Source organism: Electrophorus electricus, chromosome 9, assembly GCF_013358815.1.
Source record: "Electrophorus electricus isolate fEleEle1 chromosome 9, fEleEle1.pri, whole genome shotgun sequence".
NCBI lineage: Eukaryota > Metazoa > Chordata > Actinopteri > Gymnotiformes > Gymnotidae > Electrophorus > Electrophorus electricus.
The window spans coordinates 18,932,025-18,957,699 of NC_049543.1; the positions used below are offsets into that span (position 1 = coordinate 18,932,025).

A 25,675-nucleotide genomic window follows, 5' to 3' on the forward strand; every position below is an offset into this window, starting at 1 on the left:
ACACTAGTTTGTCCTGTTGTATTGTTGTATTGTTAGCTCATACATTCCAATACCTTTGACTTCTGCTGGTTTTTATTTTCTGTGCATTTGTTTAAAGCAATATACCCATACATATCATTTACATTATGAATATGAATGTAGAGAACAATTTAATATAAAAGGACATTCAACTATGGAACAATATACATTTTAAAAGTGCATTTTGTAGACAGTTTTCTTTTATTATTTTATCTCATTGTCAAATATTGAAATATTGTCAAAAGATGATTGGAATCTGGGCTTATGCGTTTACTTTCTGAAAGAGTTGTTCTCTTACACTTTCATGTATATTAATTAGAACAGATCTAAGAAAATAAAGTCAGGTGTAGTGCAAATAGCCAAGATTTTTATATACCATCTATATCACTTTGTTGTGTAAGATATAAGCAGAACAATTTGTTTATTAATCATAACTCTACAATCTCTCAATGGGTTATCATTTCATAAAGTTAGTGCATTAGTTAATTATGGTATTTCATATAGTTAGTGCATTACTTTATTACTCATGACGTTTAATATAACTAGTGCATTATTTAATTATTTATCATTGCGTATAGAAATTAATTAGTTAATTTACATCATTTCATATATTTTTTGTATAATAGCATTTCATATAATAAAAGCATTAATTATATCATTTCATCTAGTTAGTTTATTGATTACAGCATTTCATTACTTACTTCTAGCATTTATTGCACTGGCTAAAACATGATCATCAAATTCAGTTTGAAATTTAAGGTAAAAAAGGGTGGTTCTTTTTCCGTTTATATACTTTACTTGTAGTTGGCAATGCAGAGAAAAAGAAATTAAGGTGAGTATCACAGGTAGATAACCAATGCCAATGAGCAATAAAGATATAGAGATATTAGATATACGGACCTTAATAAAGAGCATCTGTATTCACCGCTTCTGAGTTTGGCCGCTTGTGGGCGAGTTTGCGCGTTTGCTCGTCTTTCTGTCCAAGACCTAAGCTGTTAGTGAGGAAAAGGAAACCAGGCGCTAAACAATGGCAGAGACAGAAGAGAACTAGCATACAGAACCTATGAGTGTCACTGCAGTGGCGTGCCATGTTAGCAAGAGCAGCGCTAAATAGATGTGTGTTGCCGCTGTGCAGTTACATGACACATTCACTTGAGCTTGAAAACTGCTTACACCACCAATCAAGTTCTCAAGTTTCATATCTTTGTGAATGAATACTAAGGATATATGTAGGCCGTTTGAACTCTCTCATCTAACGACATAGACGGAATGGTACAAGACCATCAGTATAAGATGCTAGACAGCCCAGCTATAAACAGACTTAAAAGCAGCCGGCGTATAAATCATAACGTTACATCACAAATGGCGAAATGAAAGGAACGAGTAGAGCTGTATCACCGCTCCGTATTCCCTTAGACGGGGCAGCGGGTAGGCCAGACCACGGAACGGGAGGCGGAGTGTCGGTGTTGATAACCAAAAAAGTCGCGCAAAAGTCTAAGATAACCGTAATTAGACCCGACTGTCTGCGCCGGCGATCCAGCAGACTACTGGTCCCGAACCGGAAGGTTGCAGACGCCACGGTGTTGGGCATGCACTGCAGTCTTCTAGCATGCCTGCGTGCGATGGGGAGGCTGAGTACCCATTGCAGCCACTATGAAGCTCCGTGGCAATCAGCACAGCACAGACATAGTAAGGGTTTCACTCCATGGTTTAAGGCTGCATGTTCTATGCTCCGGTGGAGTAAAAATGAATCAGCAAGTACAGTACGTGCAAGCGAGTGTGACGCAGGAACCACGTTTGAAAACGTCTGTCTGTACTGAAATGGTGGATAGCTTCTAGAAATAAGAAATAAGATTGGTGTTTTTATTCTTCAGATATTCTGCATAATGTATACTTATTTATACATTCAGTTTAGGATTGTCAGCACCCAAATTATTAAACCTTTTATTATAACAATCGTGCATCCCTCGCTGACAGTCATTAATTTACCAATTTAATGTACTCTTTAGCAATATAAATGTTCATTATTTTATTTATTTTTTGGGATAGTTGTTTTTTATATTTATGTATAACTGTATTTCGTCTGAATGTTATCATGTCTTATTTAGCTAGTAGAATTAAAATAATTTGGTCTATTCCATATAACTTTTTAACAACATAAATTTTATGTCTTACCACCATTTCCCTTTTCTTTTATATTATAACCAAATGGAACACACGTTTCGTTTTGTGTGTTTGTATGAGAGTTTGTGTTTTGTTAAATTTATACCATAGCATAAGTTAAACCATAACATAAATTAGACCTTGGTAATACTCATACCACTGTGTATCTTCTGTTATTCATTGTATCGGCTCCTCCTGACAGTATAGACCACTATCGGCACTTTTGCAAATGCACGCTGTTTATTCTCGCTGTTTGACGTTATTACATTTATGAGCTTTTTGAAAGGCAACAAATGCTGGTCGGTGTTCGTGTACATGGTACAATGAGACCTGATGCAGTGGAGATATGTACAAAGGATTGTAATAACGATGTCTAGAACTGTTTTGGTAACAGTTGCATTGTAGTTTAATGGGCGAGGCGGTTTTTCGGCACAATGCGAGTTAAAATTACCTTTATCGCGAGCCTAGCATCCCACCATAAGTATTTCCATTTTACGCTTGCTCCGTTCTCTACCTGTTCTTTCATTCATTAATTCACCTTCTAAACCGCTCAAGTCGATTCTGTTTCGCGGTGGGCTGGAGCCCCTCCCGACAGCACAGGGGGCAAGGCATGCATACACCAATCAAGTGAACACGCTAGTGTTTGGAGTGCAGGAAGAAAGCCATGCAGGCGCAGCGAGAACGGTCACGCTCCACACAGTCTACCATTTAAGCAGTCTTTCCCTGACCAGATAGTGTAACTCCTCTCATCACCGCATTAGAGCCTATAGAACGTACAATCTGACTGAATCTATGACCCAAACACACTTTTCTAAAATTATTAGAGTTGTATAATATAGTAAGTTGGGAAATAGTCTTTATGATTTATAGAGACGAGAGGAAAAACAATGAACCTTACATACTAACATTTGACCTACAGACACATCAACACACATCAAACACACATAGTATAGGCCTAAGGAAACCCTTGATTTATTAGCCAAAACTTCCAGATTATGACAGAGAGCTAGGTTTGCTCAAAACAATTTTGGAACGTTTCCGCTCGTGCAGACCTGTGCAAGTATTTGTGCTTGGCGTAAAACAATACAAGTATTGTTGTCATAGATCTGGACATAATCTGTGATCCATGTAGACTTTGCCACATTAACCATACTTTAGTGTTTATCCTCGAAGCAACCCTGTTCATGCTGCTATTTTTATTTTAAATCCACTGTGTTCCTTACACTTGTTTAATATGGATACCCTCCTGTGGCTGCTTCTTATTTGTATGATTGTACAATCTCAATAATCCAAGACAAATGTTTCTTGTTTATGTGTATAATTACAAACTTGAACTGAATTGTGAATGAATTAAACATCAAGATGTATTGTGCTATTATCATGGCTTTATTCTAATACAATAATATTTAATAATATTTAATATTTATATATTGTCCACCGAGGTAGATCAGCAGACAGTATCATTTAATGGTGATTGGGAAAGAAGAGGTTCTGTATCCAAGACCTGTTTTAGAACGATCTTTGTTAGGGCTTCTAAGTTGTTCATTTATTAATTTCCTATTAACTTATCACACTCAAGTTAAAGGTTTTTAAAAAGTAAACACATTTAAAAACTGGCAAAAATAGCTTTAATAGTTCTCATGATTGCAGAACATTTTAATCAGTATATTGGTTTTGGCATAAAAAATTTAAATATCCATTCATGCCAAGGCGAAGTTCATGTCAAAATGACACAAGATGGTAACAGATATTGTATGAAATATTTTCTGTGTGAGGCTCTCTCCAGCATTTATCCAGACTGGGACAATTACATTTTATGTGATCCTTCTGTTTACAAATTAAACATGCATATTCATAATCAAAACCAGCAGCCCAACATGTTTACTTGCCCTATCATGGGGTAAAAATAAAGACAATAATAATAAACATTTTATTGCAGAAGTTGTTTTGTGATTTTACTATGGTCTGGAAGTCTGGAAGCATAGTCAGGAATAACTATAGAGGTGGAGGGAAGGTTTAGGTGTTCAGCAGCTCAGAACAGATGCTCCCGTACAGTGAGAATTTCATAAGGCTGCAGCCAGTTTTATGAAACATTATGAAGTAGCCTGATCGCGTGTCAGTGCTTCTGTGTGGCAGCGTTATTAAAGTATTCAGACCAATATTGACTAAAGCATTTCCACATTCATTAACATCACTAAATACACCCTAGAGGAGTTTGGTGAAAAATAAATACATTTTTAAAAAATGTAATAAAAAAAATGTCAAGCCAAATATTCCTCAAAGTGATTTCAGAACATATGGGAAATTTTGTGACCAGACACTTATTTCCTTTTAGTAATATCGGTTTTTAACGCATTTGAAGCATAGTAATGTGGTCGCTGTAACAAACTGTCCTGAATAGTGAAGACGGAAGAGACAGTGAAAGAAGAGGTATGTTCTTTTCACCAGTCTACCCATGTACATTTTGTACTATTAGAAAATGTGTATGCAGCTTAAATTCCAATACGATTAGCGGCAAAAGGAAAAAAAATCAGACATTTTGGCTTTACCTTAATTACATTTTGCAGAAAATCATATGTGCAAAAGTATAAAAGGCTGTTTTCAATTATGTGCATTTGGTCAATAATGGTTCTGTCATGTGGATGTGCATTCATTATGGTGTGGATTTAAAACATGTTGATCTTTTAGTTGTGAGAGTTTAGATATTTCTCACGATTGTGAAAATAATCAGCATCTCCCTTTAACAAGGCTTTTCGCCCACTAAACCTTTGCAAAAGTGGATAGAGATGTTTGCAAACAGAGCATATATTCCATTTTGTTCAGGCCTGCTCGGTGCCTTTACATCAGTGATGATTAAATTAGTGAAAACAATATAAAACTGTCCAAGATGCCATTTACCCTAAAATCTAGTGCAGAGGTATAGGTGATATATATGATATATTATGAGGAACTGACGTGAATGAATATGGTGGGCTTCTTATTCTTCTTGTGGGGAACCTTTTTAAGTGCTGTCGAAGCTTTGCTATAATGTTCTATCAAGACAATGACTAGTGAGTGGTATTGTGGATTACAGTGTACACGAGCTCTGTTAACCTAGCATTTTAAGATGACAGTTTAGTTTCGTTATATTCACAGTGTGAAAAGACATTATTTGTATATGTACATTAGTATATAATACTCTAAAAGACGCTTGTAAGAATAAAATAAGTTCGTTCTTCCTGTGAAAAATGTGGCTGGTTGAAATTAATAATAGTAGGAAAACATTTCAAAGTAGTTATTCTCTTAATTAAAGTTGGGAATACAACATATTGTAAGCATATATTCTATAAACACTAAATCAATATTGTATAAACGTTGCATAATATTTGTAAATGTAGAATCTGCAGGTTGCATGTGCTGCCTTTATCAAAATTACTTGGTTGCCAATTTATCTTTATTTTATGTCGTCGAGTCGTATTCAGAAATGAATAGATTTGGTGCGTAGATACAGAAGCACGAATAAGTAAACGATGTATTTACCTACGATTTCTTTCTGTGCACCTTCATGCGAAATAGTAAAAGCAACCGTATTAAATATTTTGTGATAAGATTTCTGTTTTTGTATTTCATAATTCTCTATTTATTTTTAAAAACCGTATTACATTTTGAATCAGTGTTCAGATGCCAAAGCTTTGACTGAATACATCATTGCGATGTAATGCCCGTATTTCGCGTAATCAGTTTTCTTCCAAGGTTGTCACTTAACATTCTATTATTTATTATTATTATTATTATTATTATTATTATTATTATTATTATTATTATTATTATTATGCAGCTTTCTTATGGAATAGGTTCCAAATTTTTAAAAAAATCATTAAATACACTGTGGTTTTAAGTATCGATCCATTATGAATGCGATTATTATTTAATGGTCTATAACCTATGCCGAAGACATTGAGGCACTTTAAATGAAGACGTGTTAAATAAAGACGTGGGTAACGTAGACGTACTATAGTAAGTATGCCACGAAGTGTGGAAAAACGCTCATACCTTACCAAATTATCCCAGAAATTAGTTCGCAATGCCTCAGTGCAACGGACCATTCGATAATATACCCTCGAAGTGTAGATTTTTAGATCGCGAGGTTACAGAATAGATTGAATTGTGCATACACATATTAGGCCGATTACGTCGTGTAGACAGGCCTAATATTGTGTGGGGTGCGTGCTTGCATGTAGGCTTAAACCATTTATTGTCCCCTTTGACGAATTAAGAATGAGAAGAGCTTGATTTGATCCCTTAAATGTCAGAGTATTAAATTAATGCAACTGTAGGCCTATCATCCGTCGGTCAAAGGAATTAGCTTTACGTCTCTTTAACGCGGGTTAAGGATTGAAAATAAGCATATCCTAAGGCCCTATTTGAAATTTTCTGACTAGTAAGCTACCGAAATGTCAGTTCGTATGTTACGCTTTGTGGTATGTTTTGAAGTTTCCCAGTTACCAAATATTGTGATTTATTAGATTATTTAGTATAGGTCGTTTTTGACTAATATCTAACGATTTATAATAATTATTATTTAATTATAATAACAATCTGGGAAGTTGGAAACGCATGCCTCTTTTAGGCCTGTAGGCCCCAAGACAGGCTGACATTTTCGCGTAAAATGATCTGAAACGTAGGCCTAGTACTTTTACATCACGATACTTATTTTGGACTCAGTAACGCCTGTTGTAAATGATTTTATAAGCATATTTGGATGTTAAAAGACTAGTTTGATCATGATAGGCTAGATATATGTCTATAAGACTGCCAAAATTAACTAGAAGAGATGAAGCAGCATCTTATACCTTAATAACGGATGAGCAGCCCTCGGCCGATTTTACTATAGGATTGTTAGTCTGCCCATATTTCCAAATGGATATCACGAAATGTTTTGAAAAGATTTTGTAAAATAGCTACATAGAAACTATAGAACATGTTACAACAAAACATTTCAGTAAACAAAGATTATATGCTATTGTAGGTTTGTTATAACAAGCACTGACACACGTTTTTGTACAAACAATTAAAACAGACATAAATTAGTTTGGTTGTTTTTTTTCTAAATGGTAACTATCGACAAACGTCCAGCAATGGTATTTCATGTTAACTTTTACTCCCGACAAAATATACAAACAGTTAAATTCATTATAAAACTTGTACGAGGAAATAACAGGATTTAAACTCCGGGATTAATTTAGAATAACAGGCTAAGGTCCTGCTTGTCCAGTCGTCCCACAAACAAGCGGATCACTGTCAACTTTGAGCGACTAAATCTAGGCTGCCCTTGTTCCAAATGAAACTCCCTTTTAACGGTAGGCTGTTGTTGAAAATAAAAATACATCACTTCTAAGATTGCACGTCGACTAATCCACCAAAAAAAAAAAAGATTTATGTGTATTTGCGCAGGCTAAAGTCAACGCATTTGCGCGAACTAGCGAAGACGATCAAGCAGTAGGCTTCAGAATGTTATTCTAACGCGAATTAAATTGCTGGGGACAATTTAAATAGTAATACTTAGCTAGTAAAACAGCACAGGATGGTTATGAAGGACCATCTTCACTGTCCTAGTCATATTCTTGAAAATAATCTAGAAACAGGTACTTTTTCTATTTGGTGAAACAAATATTTTAATATTTAATACCTTTAACTTTAAACATATTAATCATTTTAAAGCACAGACAAGCGGACCAAGCCAAAAATCGTACATAGCATAAAATAGCCTAAATAAAAGTGCAAAACGTTCAAATAATACTTGCAAAAAATGTTGATGTAGACACTCAATGACATTTTTATGAAATATTTTAATACTCATCACAGAAGATGAGTTAACGTAAATCAGTTCGGTTTTAGCCGTGTGTATTTAATTAAATAAATGTAATATTTTTTTTCTACTTGATGTTTTACATTGTATGTTCTTGGCTCGTTTACTTTTAAGTGATAATTTTATCTTACGATCGTCGTCCGGGCAAGAACTCTTCAACATATGAAAACTATTACTGGTGACTGTCTACTAAAAGAAATTGAGACGTTGTGTCTATTCAACATGCTGATATAAGATCCGCAGACACGCATCCCATGTGTCCTCAATAACATGAACCGACAAATTTGCAAAGCATTGTTGGCATATAGGCTTCTAAACAAATCACAGATATAAAAAAAACGTCCTGTCTAAAACGTTTTGTATTATTGGTTATATACAGTACATACAGCAGAATATTACATGATTGCAGTCTACAGGCCTAACTGACCTAAGGACATTTTATGGGCCTTATGGCCTAAGCATGTTTTCTTTCACTCTTTTTTTTAGTTACCCTGATTTGTTTTAAGGCGTTTCTCAACGAAAAGACGTGCAAGTTCACATTTCATATTTACATAAATAATTTATATTATCATATGATTCTTGGTACGGAGGGACGAATACAGTGAGGTTAAAACTTAAATACACTTTACCATAAATATAAACATTAAATTAAACAACTTAAAAATAGGCCTCCTGAATTTATTTGAACAGTATATAAATAATTTGGGCATCGAACTGTATCCTGTGCCGTTACCTTTTGGCAACTCTAGATGCAGCCTTAGCACAAAGGTAAGAGAGAGGTATAACCCCAAGACTACTTTTTTAATAGATCTGTGGCCGCGAAGCATATAAAACAACAGTCTATGACATATAATGTCATGCTTCTTGGTTTGGCCTTTTTCTCGATTATCATTGCTGCATTCGGTTTCTCCCTTTTCAAGCTGCGATTCAGTTTAGGAAAGAATTTGGAGCAACCCTTTTTTGATGAGACAAGATTCCAGGAAATCCGCTAGATACTCCTGGCGAGAAAGATGGTAAAGTTGTTCTGAGAGTGTCCGAAAGCAGCGTCTGTGTGGAGCACACGGGCACGCCGAAACCAGGAGCGCTCTGCTGGAGAGGCGACGGATGTTGACTCCCTGAGACAAAGTAACCTGGCTGTCCCTGTATTAACCCAACTGGAGACGTGCTCATCCCGTAAGTGTTCGTTAAACCAAGAGTGCCAGTAGAACTTCCAAGAATTGGCCGAGGCATGTCTCCATTACCCAGCTGTTCTACTCCAGGGAGCAACGAGCCGTAACTATGCCCCTGATTAAGAAATCCAGATGACGAGCTGTTGTAATGGGGATGATGTAAAGATAAAAATGGTGAAATTTGCCAATATAGAGGATTGTTTGCCCTGTCATTTATTCCCAAACCAAGTGGTGCGAACCGAAGCCCACGTTTAATCGCCAGTTTGCCTCTGGAAGTTGCCGAACGTCTCCGAAGTTTCCCTGTCGTCCCACCTATAAACACATCGTCACTCGAAGGATCCAGCATCCAGTAATTCCCTTTCCCCGGATCGTCGTAGTGTCGTGGCACTTTAACAAAACATTTGTTCAGACTGAGGTTGTGACGGATAGAATTTTGCCACCCTTGCTTATGCTCCCGGTAATATGGAAAATTTTTCATGATAAACTCGTAGATTCCGTTCAGCGTAAGCCTCTTCTCTGGGCTTTGTCTAATGGCCATCATGATAAGCGCGTTGTAGCTGAACGGAGGTTTGTCGAATTTTCCATTCTTCGTGGCTTCCGACGCACTTTCACCTTTACATTTACCGTCACCTTCTTTTGTTTTTTCTGTCTCATGCGGCAGAGTTTCTGTTTCGGCGGGTTCCACAGATTTTTCCGAATCTGAGCCTGAAGGAAATATTCTTTTCTCTGAAAGTCTTGAGTCCTGTTTGTCACTTTTCGACGGAAGCAATAGACTCTTAATACTAAACGAAGTGGATCTCTGTAGCATGGTCGGTTCTTTCTTATCTTCCATTCCGGGTAATCCAACAAAGGTCGGTTTTGTGTTTAAAAAGCACAGGTCAGCTGCGACCGAATCTAGGCATAGCACGCATGAAGGAACTTGTAGAACAGTAGTGGGCTCGGACTGGAATAAAGAAATAAGTAATTAAGGAGGTTCAGACTTATCACTACATCACCAGGGGGAGGAGCTTGTATACCTTAAAGTATTTAGTACATAGACCCCGGGCTTTACTCATCTTTTTTTTTTTTTTTTTTGAAATACAGTTAACCAATATGGGTAAATATTCCTGAAATGAATTACTAATGCATGTATAGCCACCGTAAAACTCTCTCTCTCTCTCTCTCTCAATCACACACACACACACACACACACACACACACACACACACACACACACACACACACACAAACACACACACACACACACACACACACACACACACACACACACACACACACACACAAAGAGCACAAGCAATGCACAAATGTGCTCGCACCGCCCTCTGTGGATGAAAAAATATACACGCACGAATTACCATAATGTACGTTACTGATTTAATTTTGAGTCCCCTTAAGTGACGCTGTCCTTTGATCACTAAGTTGAATTTCTGGTAGTGAATTTCTCCAAAACGTCACTGATTGACGATGGAAGTACATCCTTATAGTTATTAATTGTGCTTGTTTCTACAATATCAAATTATGTGCTGTAGGACGTAGAGGATTTTTAGTGTTTTGAATTAGTGCTATTAAAATAAAATCAAGTCTTTTTTGGAAAGACGGTATTCAGAAGCGATGAATTAACTGAACGCCACATGTTTGTCTCACTGTCGTATATTTTTGTTAGTGCCCAAGGCTTCTTTTTTAAGGTTTATTTTTTATTTGTTTATTTACGTCCTTATTTCGGCATGTTTTTGAAATGTTATCTCACGGTAAGTTTTTATTCCCTACCTTTCTGTCAGCCTGCAGCTAACCACCCAAATAATTTCTTTGCAAAACTTTAAATAGTTGAAAAGGTTACAAGTTTTAAATGAACAAGGTTACACGCAGAAAAAGTGTTATAAATGCTACATATACCCGACAAGCATTTATCGGAAACACATTTTATAAACTATTTTATAGTTTCTATTCCATGGTTTATTTTTTATCTCATGGGTTGTCGTAATCGTTTTGCACTGTGGTTTTTAACCATTACTAACAATAAATTCCGGATGGAGTGACTGCACACAAGCCGGGCGGATGTACGTCTTAGACACGATTACAGGCATGTCTCCGCAATGTCAAGCACATTCCTTCACAACAAACTCGGCTTGGCACGGTGTATTAACGAAGTACAATGCTCCGAGCCAAACGGCACTGAAGAAACGGTAAAAATGAATGAGAGGCATGAAGCGAGCGTTACGTCAAAACATTATACCATGGCAAGATGGTTGCAGACGCGGTCATCTGTGCAATACTGCCCCCTTAGGGTGATCGCTGCCGGTGCATCGAGTTCAAGCGCTCAAGCAATGCCAGACCTAATAACAAATAAATCATCTTCCTAGTCTCCACGGTCAGCCGAGGTTTACGCTATAGCCTTATAAAAGCACAGGTGAAGAAGCCTTTCTCAGTGGTAACACCTCGGACATTCTGGGTCAGGCTTTTTAGAGCTGGTCAGCGGGACGAGGTAAAACAAGGTAGAGCCACACACACACACACACACAAAACATAAGCTTTTCAAGCTTTTAAAATCCTTTGGATGGGCCCCTCATTGTGAAAATGGACTGAGCTGTTTGTGTACATAAGCACACGCGTTCACGTGCACACGCTTGTGCTAATTCCACTTTACCTTGTATGACCTCTGTGTACAAAATAATAAATGTGTTTTGTAGCTAAATTCATTGTAATTAGTAATAAAAATTCAACATGAAATATTTAATCTTTTAGGAAGAAAAGTGCTGCTGGTGATAATTGGGTACTTTTAGGAAAGCGTGACCATTCTTAACGCTAATTTTCCTGTAGTATTTTCACCCTTTTGACGTTTTCTGCTAATAGCGTTCAAATGGCGCACTGGGACTTCAAATCATTAAGTTGTATTGTTTTTCTGGGTCTGATGCATGCTTGAACCCATGCCTGGAAGCTGTGCAAAAATGTATAGGTGTAGTTTTAGATTGTTACCATTTGAATGAAAAGAAGACTTTGGAAATGTACAAACTGGAAATGTACAGGGCCATCAAAATGTACGTTTATCTTATTACATTCCGTAGTGCAAAACACATTTTGTGTTCTCCTAGAATTTTTGTGCCATTACTATGTGATATGTGATAATTGAAGCTGGTTTCACCTCCTAAAACCACAGAAACACTTTCTTCAGCACCTCCATATGAACCGTCCTGTTTTTTGGAAACCTTGTGTACATCACTGCAATTTTGATTAACTATACATGTTAATAACTTTTATATATATATACATATATAATTATTGCTTAGAAGTAGAGGTATTCAAAATCGCATTCATAAAGTATGTAGAGCACAGTGTAAGCAACAGTAGATTCATAGAAGTATTTAAAAAACCTTCATTATCAACGAGTCTGAAGTACTGCTTGGCAATTACCATGGTATTCTCAATATGGAGTATGAGCTGTATGGTCCATACATAATCTCATGGTATCTCATGGTAATTCGTATTTGTTTGGTGTGGATTTTTCTCCTGATTCTCCATCAGTTTGTAAAGTCTGATATGACATTGTGAATAGATATAATAGACCATCAGAAACATACATGATAAGAAATACTACTGTAGCGTGTTTGAACCACTAGAAAAAAGTTATGAAATTTTACATATTTAAAAATATACAGAAAGCAAACTTATTCAAACATGCAATACATCCTCAGTTTCCTTCTATCCAGTTTCTTTTCTGAGAATCTGCATGTCTTATCGGTGCTTACAAATGTGAAGCGAGAAATTCTAAAAATCTCAAGGTTTATAAGTGTACTCTACACACTCTTTATAAAGTATAATGTAAATGAACACTAGAATCGTACAAATAGATAAAACAAAAAATGTACAATTTTAATAATTTTAGTTAAGATGCCACACAAACATTTGACCTTAATGTTTTTACAACATATTATATAGTAAGATAATTTTAAAATGTTATAACAATATTATGATCTATTAATCAATACCTTTACAAAGGACAGACTGAATGACAATTTAAAAAAGTATAAATCTTTTTTAAAACAATACAGAAACTGTTAAGACTGTTAAGGCATGGCGTATCCACTCATGTCAACTTTAATGTGGGGTGCGAAGCTTTTGAGAACTGGAGTGAAGAAGTTCTCAGTGATATGGACCTGTCCATCAGACTTCACTTCCTCTCACAGAGACAGAAGAGCACCTCCCACAGGCGCTGCTTGATCCTCCAGCCCAGTTCCAGCCTGTATGGCTTGGCCTGACCATAGGGACTCCTGAGCATAGGATCCACCACAGAGTGATGAATTCTTTGGTACTTCGGCACACTGTGACCTTGGCTCACCAGGGGCACATCCCTGCTTAGCTGCCCACCAATGCAGCTCATTTCTGGGTTCGAGGCAGGAGCAGTGCTTGAGAGTGGACTGAGGTCTGGCAGAACAGCAGCGGTGGTGATGTAGCGCACCTCCAGAAATTCTGGTGTTTTTCCTCAGACTCTTCTGCCTGGAAGACAAGCACTGAGACACTGTGCTGGCTCCCAGATGGTGGAATGAACTTCCTCTCTGGACAGCAGAGTCCCTTGCAGTCTTTAAACGCAGACTGAAGACACATCTATATTTAAATGACCACTGATCCTGCACTTATGTCGAGTAAAATATGTTGAGTAACTCTAGTACTTATTGAAGGGTATTGTTTATTGCACTTTTCGTTGTCTGAGGGAGAGCTTATATGTTTTGCACTTCTAGGTATCAGCATTGATCCCTGTATTTCAACGGCATTCTAAGTTAATGGTATATGGAACTTTGTCCTACTGTACTGTCTAGGATACATTCTATGAGTAAATGACAAAGCACGTTTGTATGTCACTCTGGAAAAGAGCGTCTGCCAAATACTGTAAATGTAAATAATTATCCATCTATATGGATAATATATTTTTATCTAATAACTCTTTATTCAATGAAGTAAAGGATTTTTCAGCAAAAGTGAAAAGTTTGTCAGCCAAACGCAAAAAGTAGCTGAATATGTTCATAGATTTAGCTCCTTAGTTCAGTCTTTCATGAGTCAATCATGGTGTTTAGAACTGGAAAAACACTGTATTGTGCTAGGGCTCACCAGGACATCCAGACACCTTTTGACAGACAGTAATTTTAACTACCAGGTGAACATTATAGTCTTGTACTTTTTCTTGCTGCTGGCAAAATATGTATAGTCAAAACTATATGTACTGTTTAACATCAAAATATAAACACTATATATAAAAAAATCCCCCACTTTTTTCATTAAACTCATGTCCTCTCCCAGAGACCTGTGTTCTTGAGGATCCTACATAGAATCTTAGCTGTTCCCAGGACTGCAATGGAATGAGATCTCGGAAGGTGTTCTTGGGATCTGCTGGAGCCACTCTCCCAGTTTGGAGGTCACAGCCCCTAGTGTAGATCATTTGAATAAATGATTGTCCTGTTTGTCTGCTATGAGCTACCATATCTGCAAGTGTTCTGTGACTAAACCAATCAGAGTGCAGCAGTCTGCCTAGGTCCAATTATAAAAGGAATCTCTAAGATGAGGCTATACTTACTAATTTCTCAAGATTGTTAATTAACAAAGTCAGCGGTTCATTTTGAGTCTGCATTGTTCATTTGATGCAATGACTAAGACTCTACACCTAGTGCTCCAATTACCACAAGAACTACTGTTACTTTCACCTACCACATCTTTTCTAGCGCTACTTATAGGCCATGCCACTTCTCAAGCTTTTTTGTGTTCCTTGTTCCTGATACTGCTTAATAAATAAATTATAATAGATTATATTATATATATATATATATACACACACACACAAAGCAAACTTATTTAAACATACAATACATTCTTAGTTTCCTTCTATCCAGTTTCTGTTCTCAGTATCTGCATGTCTTATCTGTCCTTACAAATGTAAAGGGATAAATTCTCATCTTTTACCTGAAGGTTTGTGTAGATGTCCATCACTGCCTTGCTGAAGTGGTGCTCCCTATGTCTATGTCTATGTCTTTCTCTTTTTTGTCTTAGAAGTTTATACCTTTGTGGTTGATCAGTGTGGGTTTTCTCTGTAGGCTGCAACAAAATAGAAAGCACAGAGTCAGGCAGCAGTAAGCCATCTTTTGATGAAAATTTGTATAATGAACTAGGATAGTTCTGCTTAGGACAGAACAAGTTCTAGGCCCAATATGATTTGCAGGCGCAATGGACCATGTTTTTATTATTTTTAATTTTTAAGGCAAAGGTAATTTACTTCTGACTGCAATGAGATGCACGCTAGTTTATGTGGTGAGAGGTCTGTGCTTTTTTGCCCTCAGTAAACAATCCATTCACCTATTCATTGAACAATTGACATACATATATGTGCATTTTTGACTTTGACACACAGCTAGCAAACTAAATCTAATTACAACTTCTTAAATGTTATTTCTTTAATGGGTATTAACAGTCTTAGTAGTATATTAGAGTACTATTATTATTATTATTATTAATAATAATCATAATCATAATCATAATCAATAATAGCTGAGATAGGCTGTGGCAAATTTTCCTGACATTGAGCTAGGGTAGATTGTGGCAAGTTCTTCTGTTCTTGGTGCACTTCTTCATGTTTCAACATGTGTTTTGTAAAGCCTGTCTCTCTTAAAACTGTCAACAGCTAGGACAACAATAACGTGGTATTTTATGGCAAATGAGGTGATATTTGAACATTTGGAATTCTGAACTGAGTAACAAAGAAAGTGTGTCAGCAATCATACAATCAAACTTTCTAATTTTATCATGTAACTAGAAAACTATGTTAGATATATCAGACAACTGAATAATCATTTAGATGTGTAATATAAATGAAAAACCACCCAGGACAGGTAAAGGAGACCAGTTTCCTTTTGGTGCTCATCATATTTGATTTTGTCTCTCATACACAGAGGACAATGAAAGTTGCTGCACTTAGTCCACTGGTATGCCTCAGTGGTCTCATACAAGTGTTTCACAGAGACATGAACCTGAAAATGACAATTAAAGAATATACCTAGACTGAACATTTTACAGAGGCAAAGCCAGCAATGTGTATCATCATGTTGACTAATATATATGATCACTGTTCTGACACATTACAAGCTTTTCTTTAGTGCTTATGCAAATTAAGTATTCATAATTGGTATGATGTTTTACACAAGCCACTGAAATTCATCTTTAATGGGCTCTATGATAACTGGTGGTAGTCATTGGTTTATGCTGTCTAATTAAAATGCACAAGACATGCTCACGTCTTCTTTTAGTTTTTGTTAGTACACAGACAGCTTAAATGATAATTTAATAAGCTCACGTTACCATATCTACATGGGCATTTGGCTATATATTTCACTGAACGTGTTGCTCTAATTCATACATACAGTTACCTGCTTGAGTCCGTCGACCTTTGATATGACTTTTAATAAGACATTACCCGAAACCTCCCCCTAAAGCTGACGACAACAAAAAAACTTAAAAACTAACTTTAGCTATGTTCCCACAATTTAAAAGTCTGCTAAATTAGCTAGATAGTAGGTTAAATCACGGGATATTACTACTAAACATTGTGTGAAACTGTGCAATTTCACTTGTTACTTACAATTGCTCACTTGCTGGCAGTTGCTGACACCAGAAACGCACACAGCAACATAAATGTAGCCAATCAGCGTCCTCGGATCTGAAGCCTAATGGCGCTTCATTTATCTACCCAAGAGAACTTTGGTGAACTGCACGTTACTGGGGAGCTTCCTGAGGTGGCCGCGTAGCTAGCTAGTCAAGTTGTGTACTGTGTATTTTGTGCTAGTTTTTCATTTATAGTACCAATGAATTAGTTAAGATAGTGAAACCTAGGTTTCGCTAGTGCTAATTAACTTTTAGCTAACGTTAACTTAGTTCTCTAGCTAACTTGGTGGTTTAGTTTAGTGGTTCTAGTTAATTGAACTGGCGAGCGTTCGCTAATTGTTAGCTCGTAGCTTGTGAACGTTAGCTAGCTAGCTAACTAGCTGTGTTTTAGTGGTGGTTCTGGCGAACTGAGCTTACTTTCCAGTTATGACGTTTAAGCAGTTGTAATGTGTAATTTTTGATACCCAATGTATAGCTAGATAATAAAAGGCCACTGCATTAACTTTTAAAATGCAAGCCTTCTTTTACAGTAAAGAAAATATTCAAATATTTTTCTAATTATGCATACTGTCCCTTCTATCAGAACAAATTAGAGCTGCAACTAAAGATAATTATCATATATTATTCTGTTGATTTTTAATGCAAATGAAATATTTTCTGGCTATTTCCCAGATCCCTAGTTGTATGTGTTAAGCTGTATTGGGATCGTTGTGGAAAATGACTGAGTATGTCACCAACAGCCCCACCTAGTATATTCTTTACCAGCCTCCACTGGTAAATGCATTTAGGATTTTTTCTATCATCTTCTGTCTTTCACTAATAAACATAAATAGCACCAATTTGACTTAGCAAATTGGATTGTGTTTATAAATCAGAACTTGTGGTTTGCATAAAAAAACCTTTTGCATGGTTCCTCAATATCCTTTTACAGTATTCTTTTATTGAATGGAAGACTTCACCAGACCTTGCCAGGGCAGCATTCTTGTACAGAGAAAGTACTCCACACTCACGCATCAGGTAAACCACTACATTTGCATGTTGAGACCAAGAAATGCTTCTGGTCAGTTTTTATAAAGCAGTGTAAACCTGTTGGCCCGAGTGCCACAGGACGCACAGACTCTCGACGGTGAATCACGTTTATTAACATGAAACGTAGACAGCATAGGTGGCACTCACAACACTTACTGTGAACATGACTATACACTTAAAGATTGCATATACCTTAATAGTGACTATACAAACAAACGTTACCGCTACATAGTCAGCGACAATGACCGACAGGGGTTTAAATAAACAGATAAACATGTTAACATTAAACCCTGTGCAGGTGTGTGCAATCCCGGGGGTGCGTGGTTACAAAGCATGCACGTGAGGATTGCCTCCCCGCGAGTGGCCGTACCACGTGACTCGTGTGGGGCGGAGCTTTCCGTGACAAGCGGACACCATAGATGGGTAAGTTCTCTGCAAAGCAGACTTAAATGTTAGCAGTGCTTTGTAGTTTTCCTTTGTATTTAAATATATTAAATGCATTCTGTCATGAAGTTATGAGATTAGATATAAACTGTCACCTTTAGGCAAATGCGAGTTATACTGTGTATGACTATGTATGTGACGAATAAACCGAACTTGAACTTGAAATGTTTTTCTGTGGCTGATTACTGTATTTTCCTATGTTTTCTTTTATAAAAACAGATGAGATCATCAAAAAATCAGCACCCTGAATGCCGGTTTTTGGAATAACTCCATTAAAATATTCTTACAAATGTGAAGGGGGTGGGGGGGATTTTCCTTTTTCTAAAAATCTGTGTAAATGATTGCACTGTTTGTTTGGATTTATTTTGTTTTATGCAGAGGAACTTTACCAACCCCAACATGAACTGTGCTTTTCCTTTTGTCAACTCCATTAGTCATAATGAAGCAGGTGTACTAGCATGTAATTTTTTAAGTTTTTAATTTAAATTTAAAGTAATCCTTTAAGTTCTCCTTAGTATTATTTTATTTTACATCTGTGTCATGATGTCCAGCCTAGTGAGAATTGCACTGGACCCAAGAGATGGCCAATGGGCTGTTTCATTGTTTTAGTCTTAATAAAGTCTTTGTCTATGTTTTCCTTTATTCAGGTTCTACATAGAAGCACCAGGCACTTCACTATAAAGAAGCATCAGACCAACTACAGAGTAAACTAATAAGAATCACTGCGTGTAATATAGCACTCTTCCTCAGGTCTAGATTTGAATTAGACAGTGCTAAATCTTATTCTTTTTGTCCAGTGATATTATTTACAGGGCACCGATCTCCAAATTCATAATGTACAGTTTTCATACGTATGGAACATTGTAACTTTCTATGTCCGTTCTCCCTCATTATTCTTTGAGGGATATGGGTTGGCATGTAGAATCGTTTTTCTCTTCAAGTTTTTTTTTTTTTTTCCCACTGAACTGCAAAATCATGTAAGAACATCAGCCTACTATCTAATGTAATCTCAACATACAGTTGAGACGTTGAGGAATACAAGTTTCAAGATACAGTCTGAAGTATTCTTATTGGTGTACAGCGCTCGTAGTATTATCCCCCTAATGAACGGTTTTAAAAACAAAAATTATGACCACTGCCGATAGAGGAACAGATATCTGAACTTTTCTAACTTAAGAATATATATTTTTTAAGTTGCTCTTTTCAATTCAGCTAAAACAGGGTTCATGTGTGTACAATTGTTTAGTGGCTAGGCAGTGGCTTAAATATTTCAGACATACGACTCTTGATTTGATTCTTGATTTCAATAGCACACTGTTGATTATAACAAGCATGCAGTGCCTTAAAAATTTTAAATGGAGAACTTCATCAGTTCTTTATATTACATCTAAAAGGTTATTGAAACAAATGAATATTCTTTAGATACCTTATTACTCTGTGCACTTAACTGTTTCCTTCCCTTTATAGGCTTATGGACTACCACACCACTGTGGAGCTCACAATAACTCATGGACCTTTTAACGGTGCGACTTCCTCTTTAAATTTTACACAAATCAATATTCTTATGTGTTTCCCTACTTTGGCACAGATGTCTGTTTTTGAATGGTGAGTAATTTGTGTGTTTTTGCTCTGCATTTTGTTAATTAGGATGTGCAGTTCTTAAACATGCCATTGAATATCTGGAATATTCGTAACTGCATTATTAGCCATTGCATGTAAATATGCAGTCTTAAGACACTGACAAAGTGCTGTTGTTGTAGCAGAGTTTCAAAATGTACCTAAACTCTAAGCTCCTGCTGGATTTAATTTCAACCCTAACCTAACAGGTAGTCTAGTTCAACTGGGGTACTTTAATGTTAAACTCTCAGCACATTTGTTATAAACATGTATAACAGACTTTTGGGTATGTTCCCAATGGAAGGAAGCAGTGAGGTCGGAGTCCAACACTTGGGAGGCTGGTATCCAGCAGTACTCCTCTGGTCCATATCCTTCCCAGTCCACGAGGTACTGGACCTGCAAGCCCCTCCGTCTGGAATCGAGGAGGGCCTTTACAGTTTATGTGGGACCTCCCTCTATCTCCAAGGGAGGAGGCAGCGCACTCAAGGAGCTCTCCTCTTCCATGAGGGGACCTTCCACAGCTGGCTTCAGGGTCAACACATGGAAGGCCCTAGATGCCCGGCTGTGCCCGGGCAAGCCAACGCGGTAGGTAACCTTATTAATCTGCTCCGAGATGGGTAGGGACCCTCATACCTCGTGGCTATCTTCCCTGTGGCGCCGGCGCGGCCGTCCCTCGTGGAAATCCACACCCATTGTCCGGGTTCGTAGCTGGGGGTATCCCCACGTCTCCTATCCGCCTTTCTTTTATAGTTGGCTATAGTTTTGTGCAATTTCTGGTTGGCTTCCTCCCACACCTGCTCGCTGCACTGACACCACATCTCCACTGCCGGCTGGTCAGACGTGGGGGGATTCTATGGATACAGTGGGGGCTTCAAAGGGGTTTAAGCCTGTTGCCGCATGCCGAAGTGATTTCTGGGCATACTCCATCCAGGGGAGGTAGGTGCTCCAAGTCTCAGGGTGCTTCTGGTAGTACAGCCTGAGGAACTTGGCTAGCTCCTGATTTACTCTTTCCACCTGCCTGTGATAAAGTTTATTGCTAGGTGAGACCTGGGTCTCATCAGTTTGGGTAGTGGCAGCAGTTTACCTGCAGGTGGTGTGTGAGGAACCTTGCTGCAGGCACACTCGGTGCAAGACGGCACATACCTTACAATGTCCCTGTGCATGGCCAGCCACCAATAGCGAGCACTCAGCAGCTGCGCCATGTGGGTTGCTCCTGGGTGGCCTGTCCCTACGGAGGTGTGTGCCCACGTAATAAGGGCTTGGCGTAGGCGGAGAGGGGCAAAGAGGTGGTTTGGCAGGCAGTGCGGATTTGCCGCCTCTATCTGTTGGTCCAGGTCCCAGTTTAGTGTTGCCAGGAAACCGGTGGGTGACCGTCCTCTAAGAATCAGTGCGGTGTTATTTTTTGTAATTGCAGAATCAATGGACATAAGCAGCAGCAAAACGGATGGTTTCTTTCTCGTGAACTTTATAGTCCATTAGACCTGATCCTATAGATCAGGATAAAATCTCCATACCAAAACATCTGTTGATTAGCATGATGGAAATTTAAAGAACGGTGGAATGAGCACGCAAATCCTTTACTGCTGAAACATCAGAAATTATGTAATTTTACACAGAAAAAAACCCCTCAGCATTAAAAACTGCTGTTGACTGAGTCTTAATGTAAATATAGTAGGTTTAGGAAGTGTAACGGTGAACAGTAAGGAGGCAGACGTAATTGTGGAAAAGAGCGAGATTTTTTAGGGGCAAATCCAGAGTCGTAGTCATTGTCACAGTCCAGGGTCAAATTACTAACATGGAAAGTCTGAGAATTCATGATAAACTAAACAAAAGTGCACAAAGACATACCAGGGATGCAGGCTATAACAAAGGAGCGAGGATAAACATTCAGGCTTAGATTCACATGTACGGAAGCCTCGCTTAACAAACAGCGGCTGGACTTACTATAATCAGCAACAAGACTAAACAAAAACAGGGCTTAAATACATGGTCAGATGAGCACTAAACAAGACTCAAGTGCAAATTATAAGGGGTGGAGAAAACTAAATGAAGGAACGGAACCACAACAAGGAAGTCAATCAAAACACATTAGAAACTGTGGAGACATGGACGCTAGGAGGGTGGACAATGGTGACAGGAAGCTTGTTTCAGTCATGGATGTCTTTGGCAAAATAAATATAACTAAAAAGCAACTCATCTGTCCTAATAACCAAATAATAACCAAGTTCTTCTTTATTTCTAAATAATATGCCTTTGGGAAATTGTATAACTGTTTTCTTCTATATTGTTATGTGTTATATTACTTTCTTTTATTCAGAAACACGAGAGACTCAGGTGAAAAGTGTGATAGAAAGGATTCACTTATTATATCTTAAAACTTGTCTCACCTAACCGCAGTTTATTAGATAAATGTATACCTATTTTTATGTTTTTGTGTTTCAGATGTTTCATTCCTTTTCTTTGAAAGAAAAATGCCTTAACTTAATCAAAGATTAGGATTGGAAAAAAAAAATCATAGATGCCCCCAGATTGACAGTTAAATACCATATATTAAATACAATAGAGACTGATGTCTTGTTTTTCTCTGAACATTTCACAGTGCATCTAGAATTTTAATAGTTGTTTATTTCTGCTCAATTTTTTTGAAGTAATTATCTTATTATTTATTGATCAGATGATGCCTCACACCACTGTGGAAACAACACCAGGTTCATGTTTTAGTTTCAGGAATGAGCGCAGGACTGTTTTGAAAGAGCAAATACAAACACTAACAAGAACAGAACACAGAAAACCGGAAGGAGAAGCTCCTATCCTTTTTGAGTTACTTACTGAGATCATTCTCATAGCAAGTTCATTTCATCTTGTGTACTTGTTGTGCGGTGAGCCATTTCTATATTGGCTGAGAGAAGGAGCAGACTTGTTCAGGTCACAGAACCATTTACATTTAACAACAGAAGCTTGTCAGCGGAGGATGTACTTGCTCACACCTTTTAGTTCGATTTCTTTTGTGCACACTACAGACTGTAACCTTGAGATACTTGAATTCACACTTGTGTATGTGTGCCGACTGTTAGCTCTTCTTCGCATATGCATCCGCCTCCATACCGCTGACTGTTACACGAAGACACTAACATTATTATTATTATTATTGTTATTGTCATCTATATGTAGAGTTTCTGTATTGTTTAAAATTTGTTTTAGCTTTGCTTTAAAATTTAGTCATTCAGTCTGTCCCTTCATGAGATGTCGTAGTAATAGCATTCAAAATGTATTTTGCAATATAATAAATATATTGTAAATAACAATAAATGTTTAAGGTGTGACATCTTAACTAAACTTAAAACTGTACATCTTTGGAATTTTTTCTAATATTACAATTCTAGTATTGATTTACATTTCTCATCAGTGGAGGAGGTACTTGCTCAAACCTTTCCGTTCGATTCCTTTTGTACACACTACAGACTGTGACCTTGAGATGCTTGAATGAAAATTGAACATTCACGCTTGTGTATGTGTGCTGATTGTTAGCTAATGCATCAGGGAAGTAGTTGGGAGCAAACCTTTGAGGCAATTGTCTTTCAGGCAAAGTGTCTGTATTCAGGCGAGGACATTTGTGTGTTCAAGTCCGTGCCCTCTACTTCATTATCTGTACTTTACTGAGAAAGACCTGACACTGTAATGCCGTTGCCTATTCAAGGGCCAAAACAACAACAATCTTAGTTATCAAAGACTCACTCCACCCTGACCACAGCTACTTCTTTGTCACCATGACAAAACAAACCACCATCGCAGCTTGAGAGCAAAAATCAAGCCTCTTAAAAGGTGTTATGTTCCACAGGCAGTTTGACATCTTAATGCGGTACACATGAACTCAATTTTCTTTCCATACATGCACATTGCACTTGTAATGTTTCTTAATTTTTCAGCCTCTCATTTCTCTCTCTACATGACAATACTACAAATTTTTTTGCAAAGCACTAAATGTTATTCTAGCCATTTATGGCCTTTCTCCATTCGTGTACACAAATTCCAGTATGCATATATCCAGTATCCAGTAATTCCAAATGTCATCAAAAGAGATATCTGTTGCTAGCTGAACATCTCCAACTTGTAAAATGCAATGTTTCTTCTTTGTGTCAAACTAACTTAAAAATAGAAACATCCAAAAATGGCCATGTTTCTTGTCAACATACCGGTGTTGGGAACTATGGGAATACTTGCACGTGACCTTCGATAGCTCAGGTGGTAGAGTGGAGGACTGTAGCAGTTAAAACTGTTATCCTTAGGCCATTGATTCAAATCTTGAAGGATTCTTGTCTTTTCACATACAATCTAACATTGTATGTGAGCAAAAGCAGAGGATTTTTCCTTACCAGGAATCAAACTAGGGCCACAGCGCTGAGAGCACTGAATGCTAGCCATTAGATCATCAGGGACAAAGGTGTCACCTATCTGGTAACCTCCATTTTTAAAAGTCTGCACTCCTACTATACTGACGATGTTTGGATGCATACTGGATTTGGTATGCTGTAACGAGTGGTGGCCTGAGTGCCACAGGGCGAGGGGCAGGACGCACAGAATCCAGCGACTGAGATGTACATTTATTTACATATATACATAAAACGATAACAGCACTCACAAGTATTATGAACATTAACACGAACATGAAACGGTTAACAAGAAACAAGCACAATAAACACACACACGTTTAGCAACGAACACTACATCAAAACGTTACATCCACAATGACCAACAATCCTGCACACTACAATGATTGTTTAAATACACAAACAAAACAAGGTGCAGGTGTGTGCAGGTGTTGCCACAAACAGATCCTCCCACTTCATGTGGCAGGCCAACCCATGTGACTCGCGGGAGGTGAGCGTTCCGTGACATATGCATGAGCAGAAACGGGCCATAAAGCAAGTTATTCATCTTTCTTTTTGTTCTACAAAAAAATTTAAGTTTGCAAGAGTCAGGACTCTTTTTACCATCTGGGATCACTCAAGAAAAGTGGGAATGCTAGTGTCACTAACACATGGAAAGAGCTGTTATTGTAATTTCTTGTACACACAGGGAGAAATCTTCAGGCAGAACTTAAGGGGTTAGGTGCTGTTGCCATGACAGCTGAAGAGTTTCCAGAGGATAGGAATGGCATTACCTTACACACACACACACACACACATATACATACACACACACACACACACACACACACACACACGTACGTGTGTAATTAATATATATATATATATATATATATATATATATATATATATATATATATATATATCTCACTTCAGAAGATTGGCACACAGATACCACATCAAAGCTTGAGACTTATTTTTCGTGTCCTGAATCCTTCCTGAAGTAGCTAGGAAGCTTTGCTTCTATCCTGAATAGCTCAGTCAGTAGAGCATCAGAGTTTTAATCTGAGGTCCCTGTTCAAGTGAAAATATTGTTACTTTGCCACTAATGTGTGCTTGAGAAGTTTCTTGAAATACCTCTAGATCAACCTAAGTCAAGGGACAGGACCCTGTTGCCTTGAGCCTTGCCGATTAAACTGACATTTCACATCTGTTTCCCCCAGCTGTGATGCTGTGCATTGGCTGTTATCCCAGGTTAGGCTAGCTAGTTCTGGCAAGGATGAAAAATCAAAATCCTTCCTACTTTAAAAAATCAACACTTCTGAGCCTATCCCTTTTGAGTTAATTACTAAGATCATTCTCATAGCAAGTTCATTACACCT

At 37.6% G+C, this 25,675-nt stretch overlaps 1 protein-coding gene across 1 annotated transcript; it reads right to left on the minus strand.

The window, feature by feature from the left end:
• Positions 1-7,887: 7,887 nt before the first annotated feature.
• On the minus strand, positions 7,888-10,122 carry foxg1d (forkhead box G1d). Its single transcript, XM_026996437.2, has one exon. It carries the CDS (start codon positions 10,028-10,030, stop codon positions 8,957-8,959), a length of 1,074 nt encoding a protein of 357 aa, XP_026852238.1. The 5' UTR covers positions 10,031-10,122; the 3' UTR covers positions 7,888-8,956.
• Between the last annotated feature and the right edge of the window lie 15,553 nt (positions 10,123-25,675).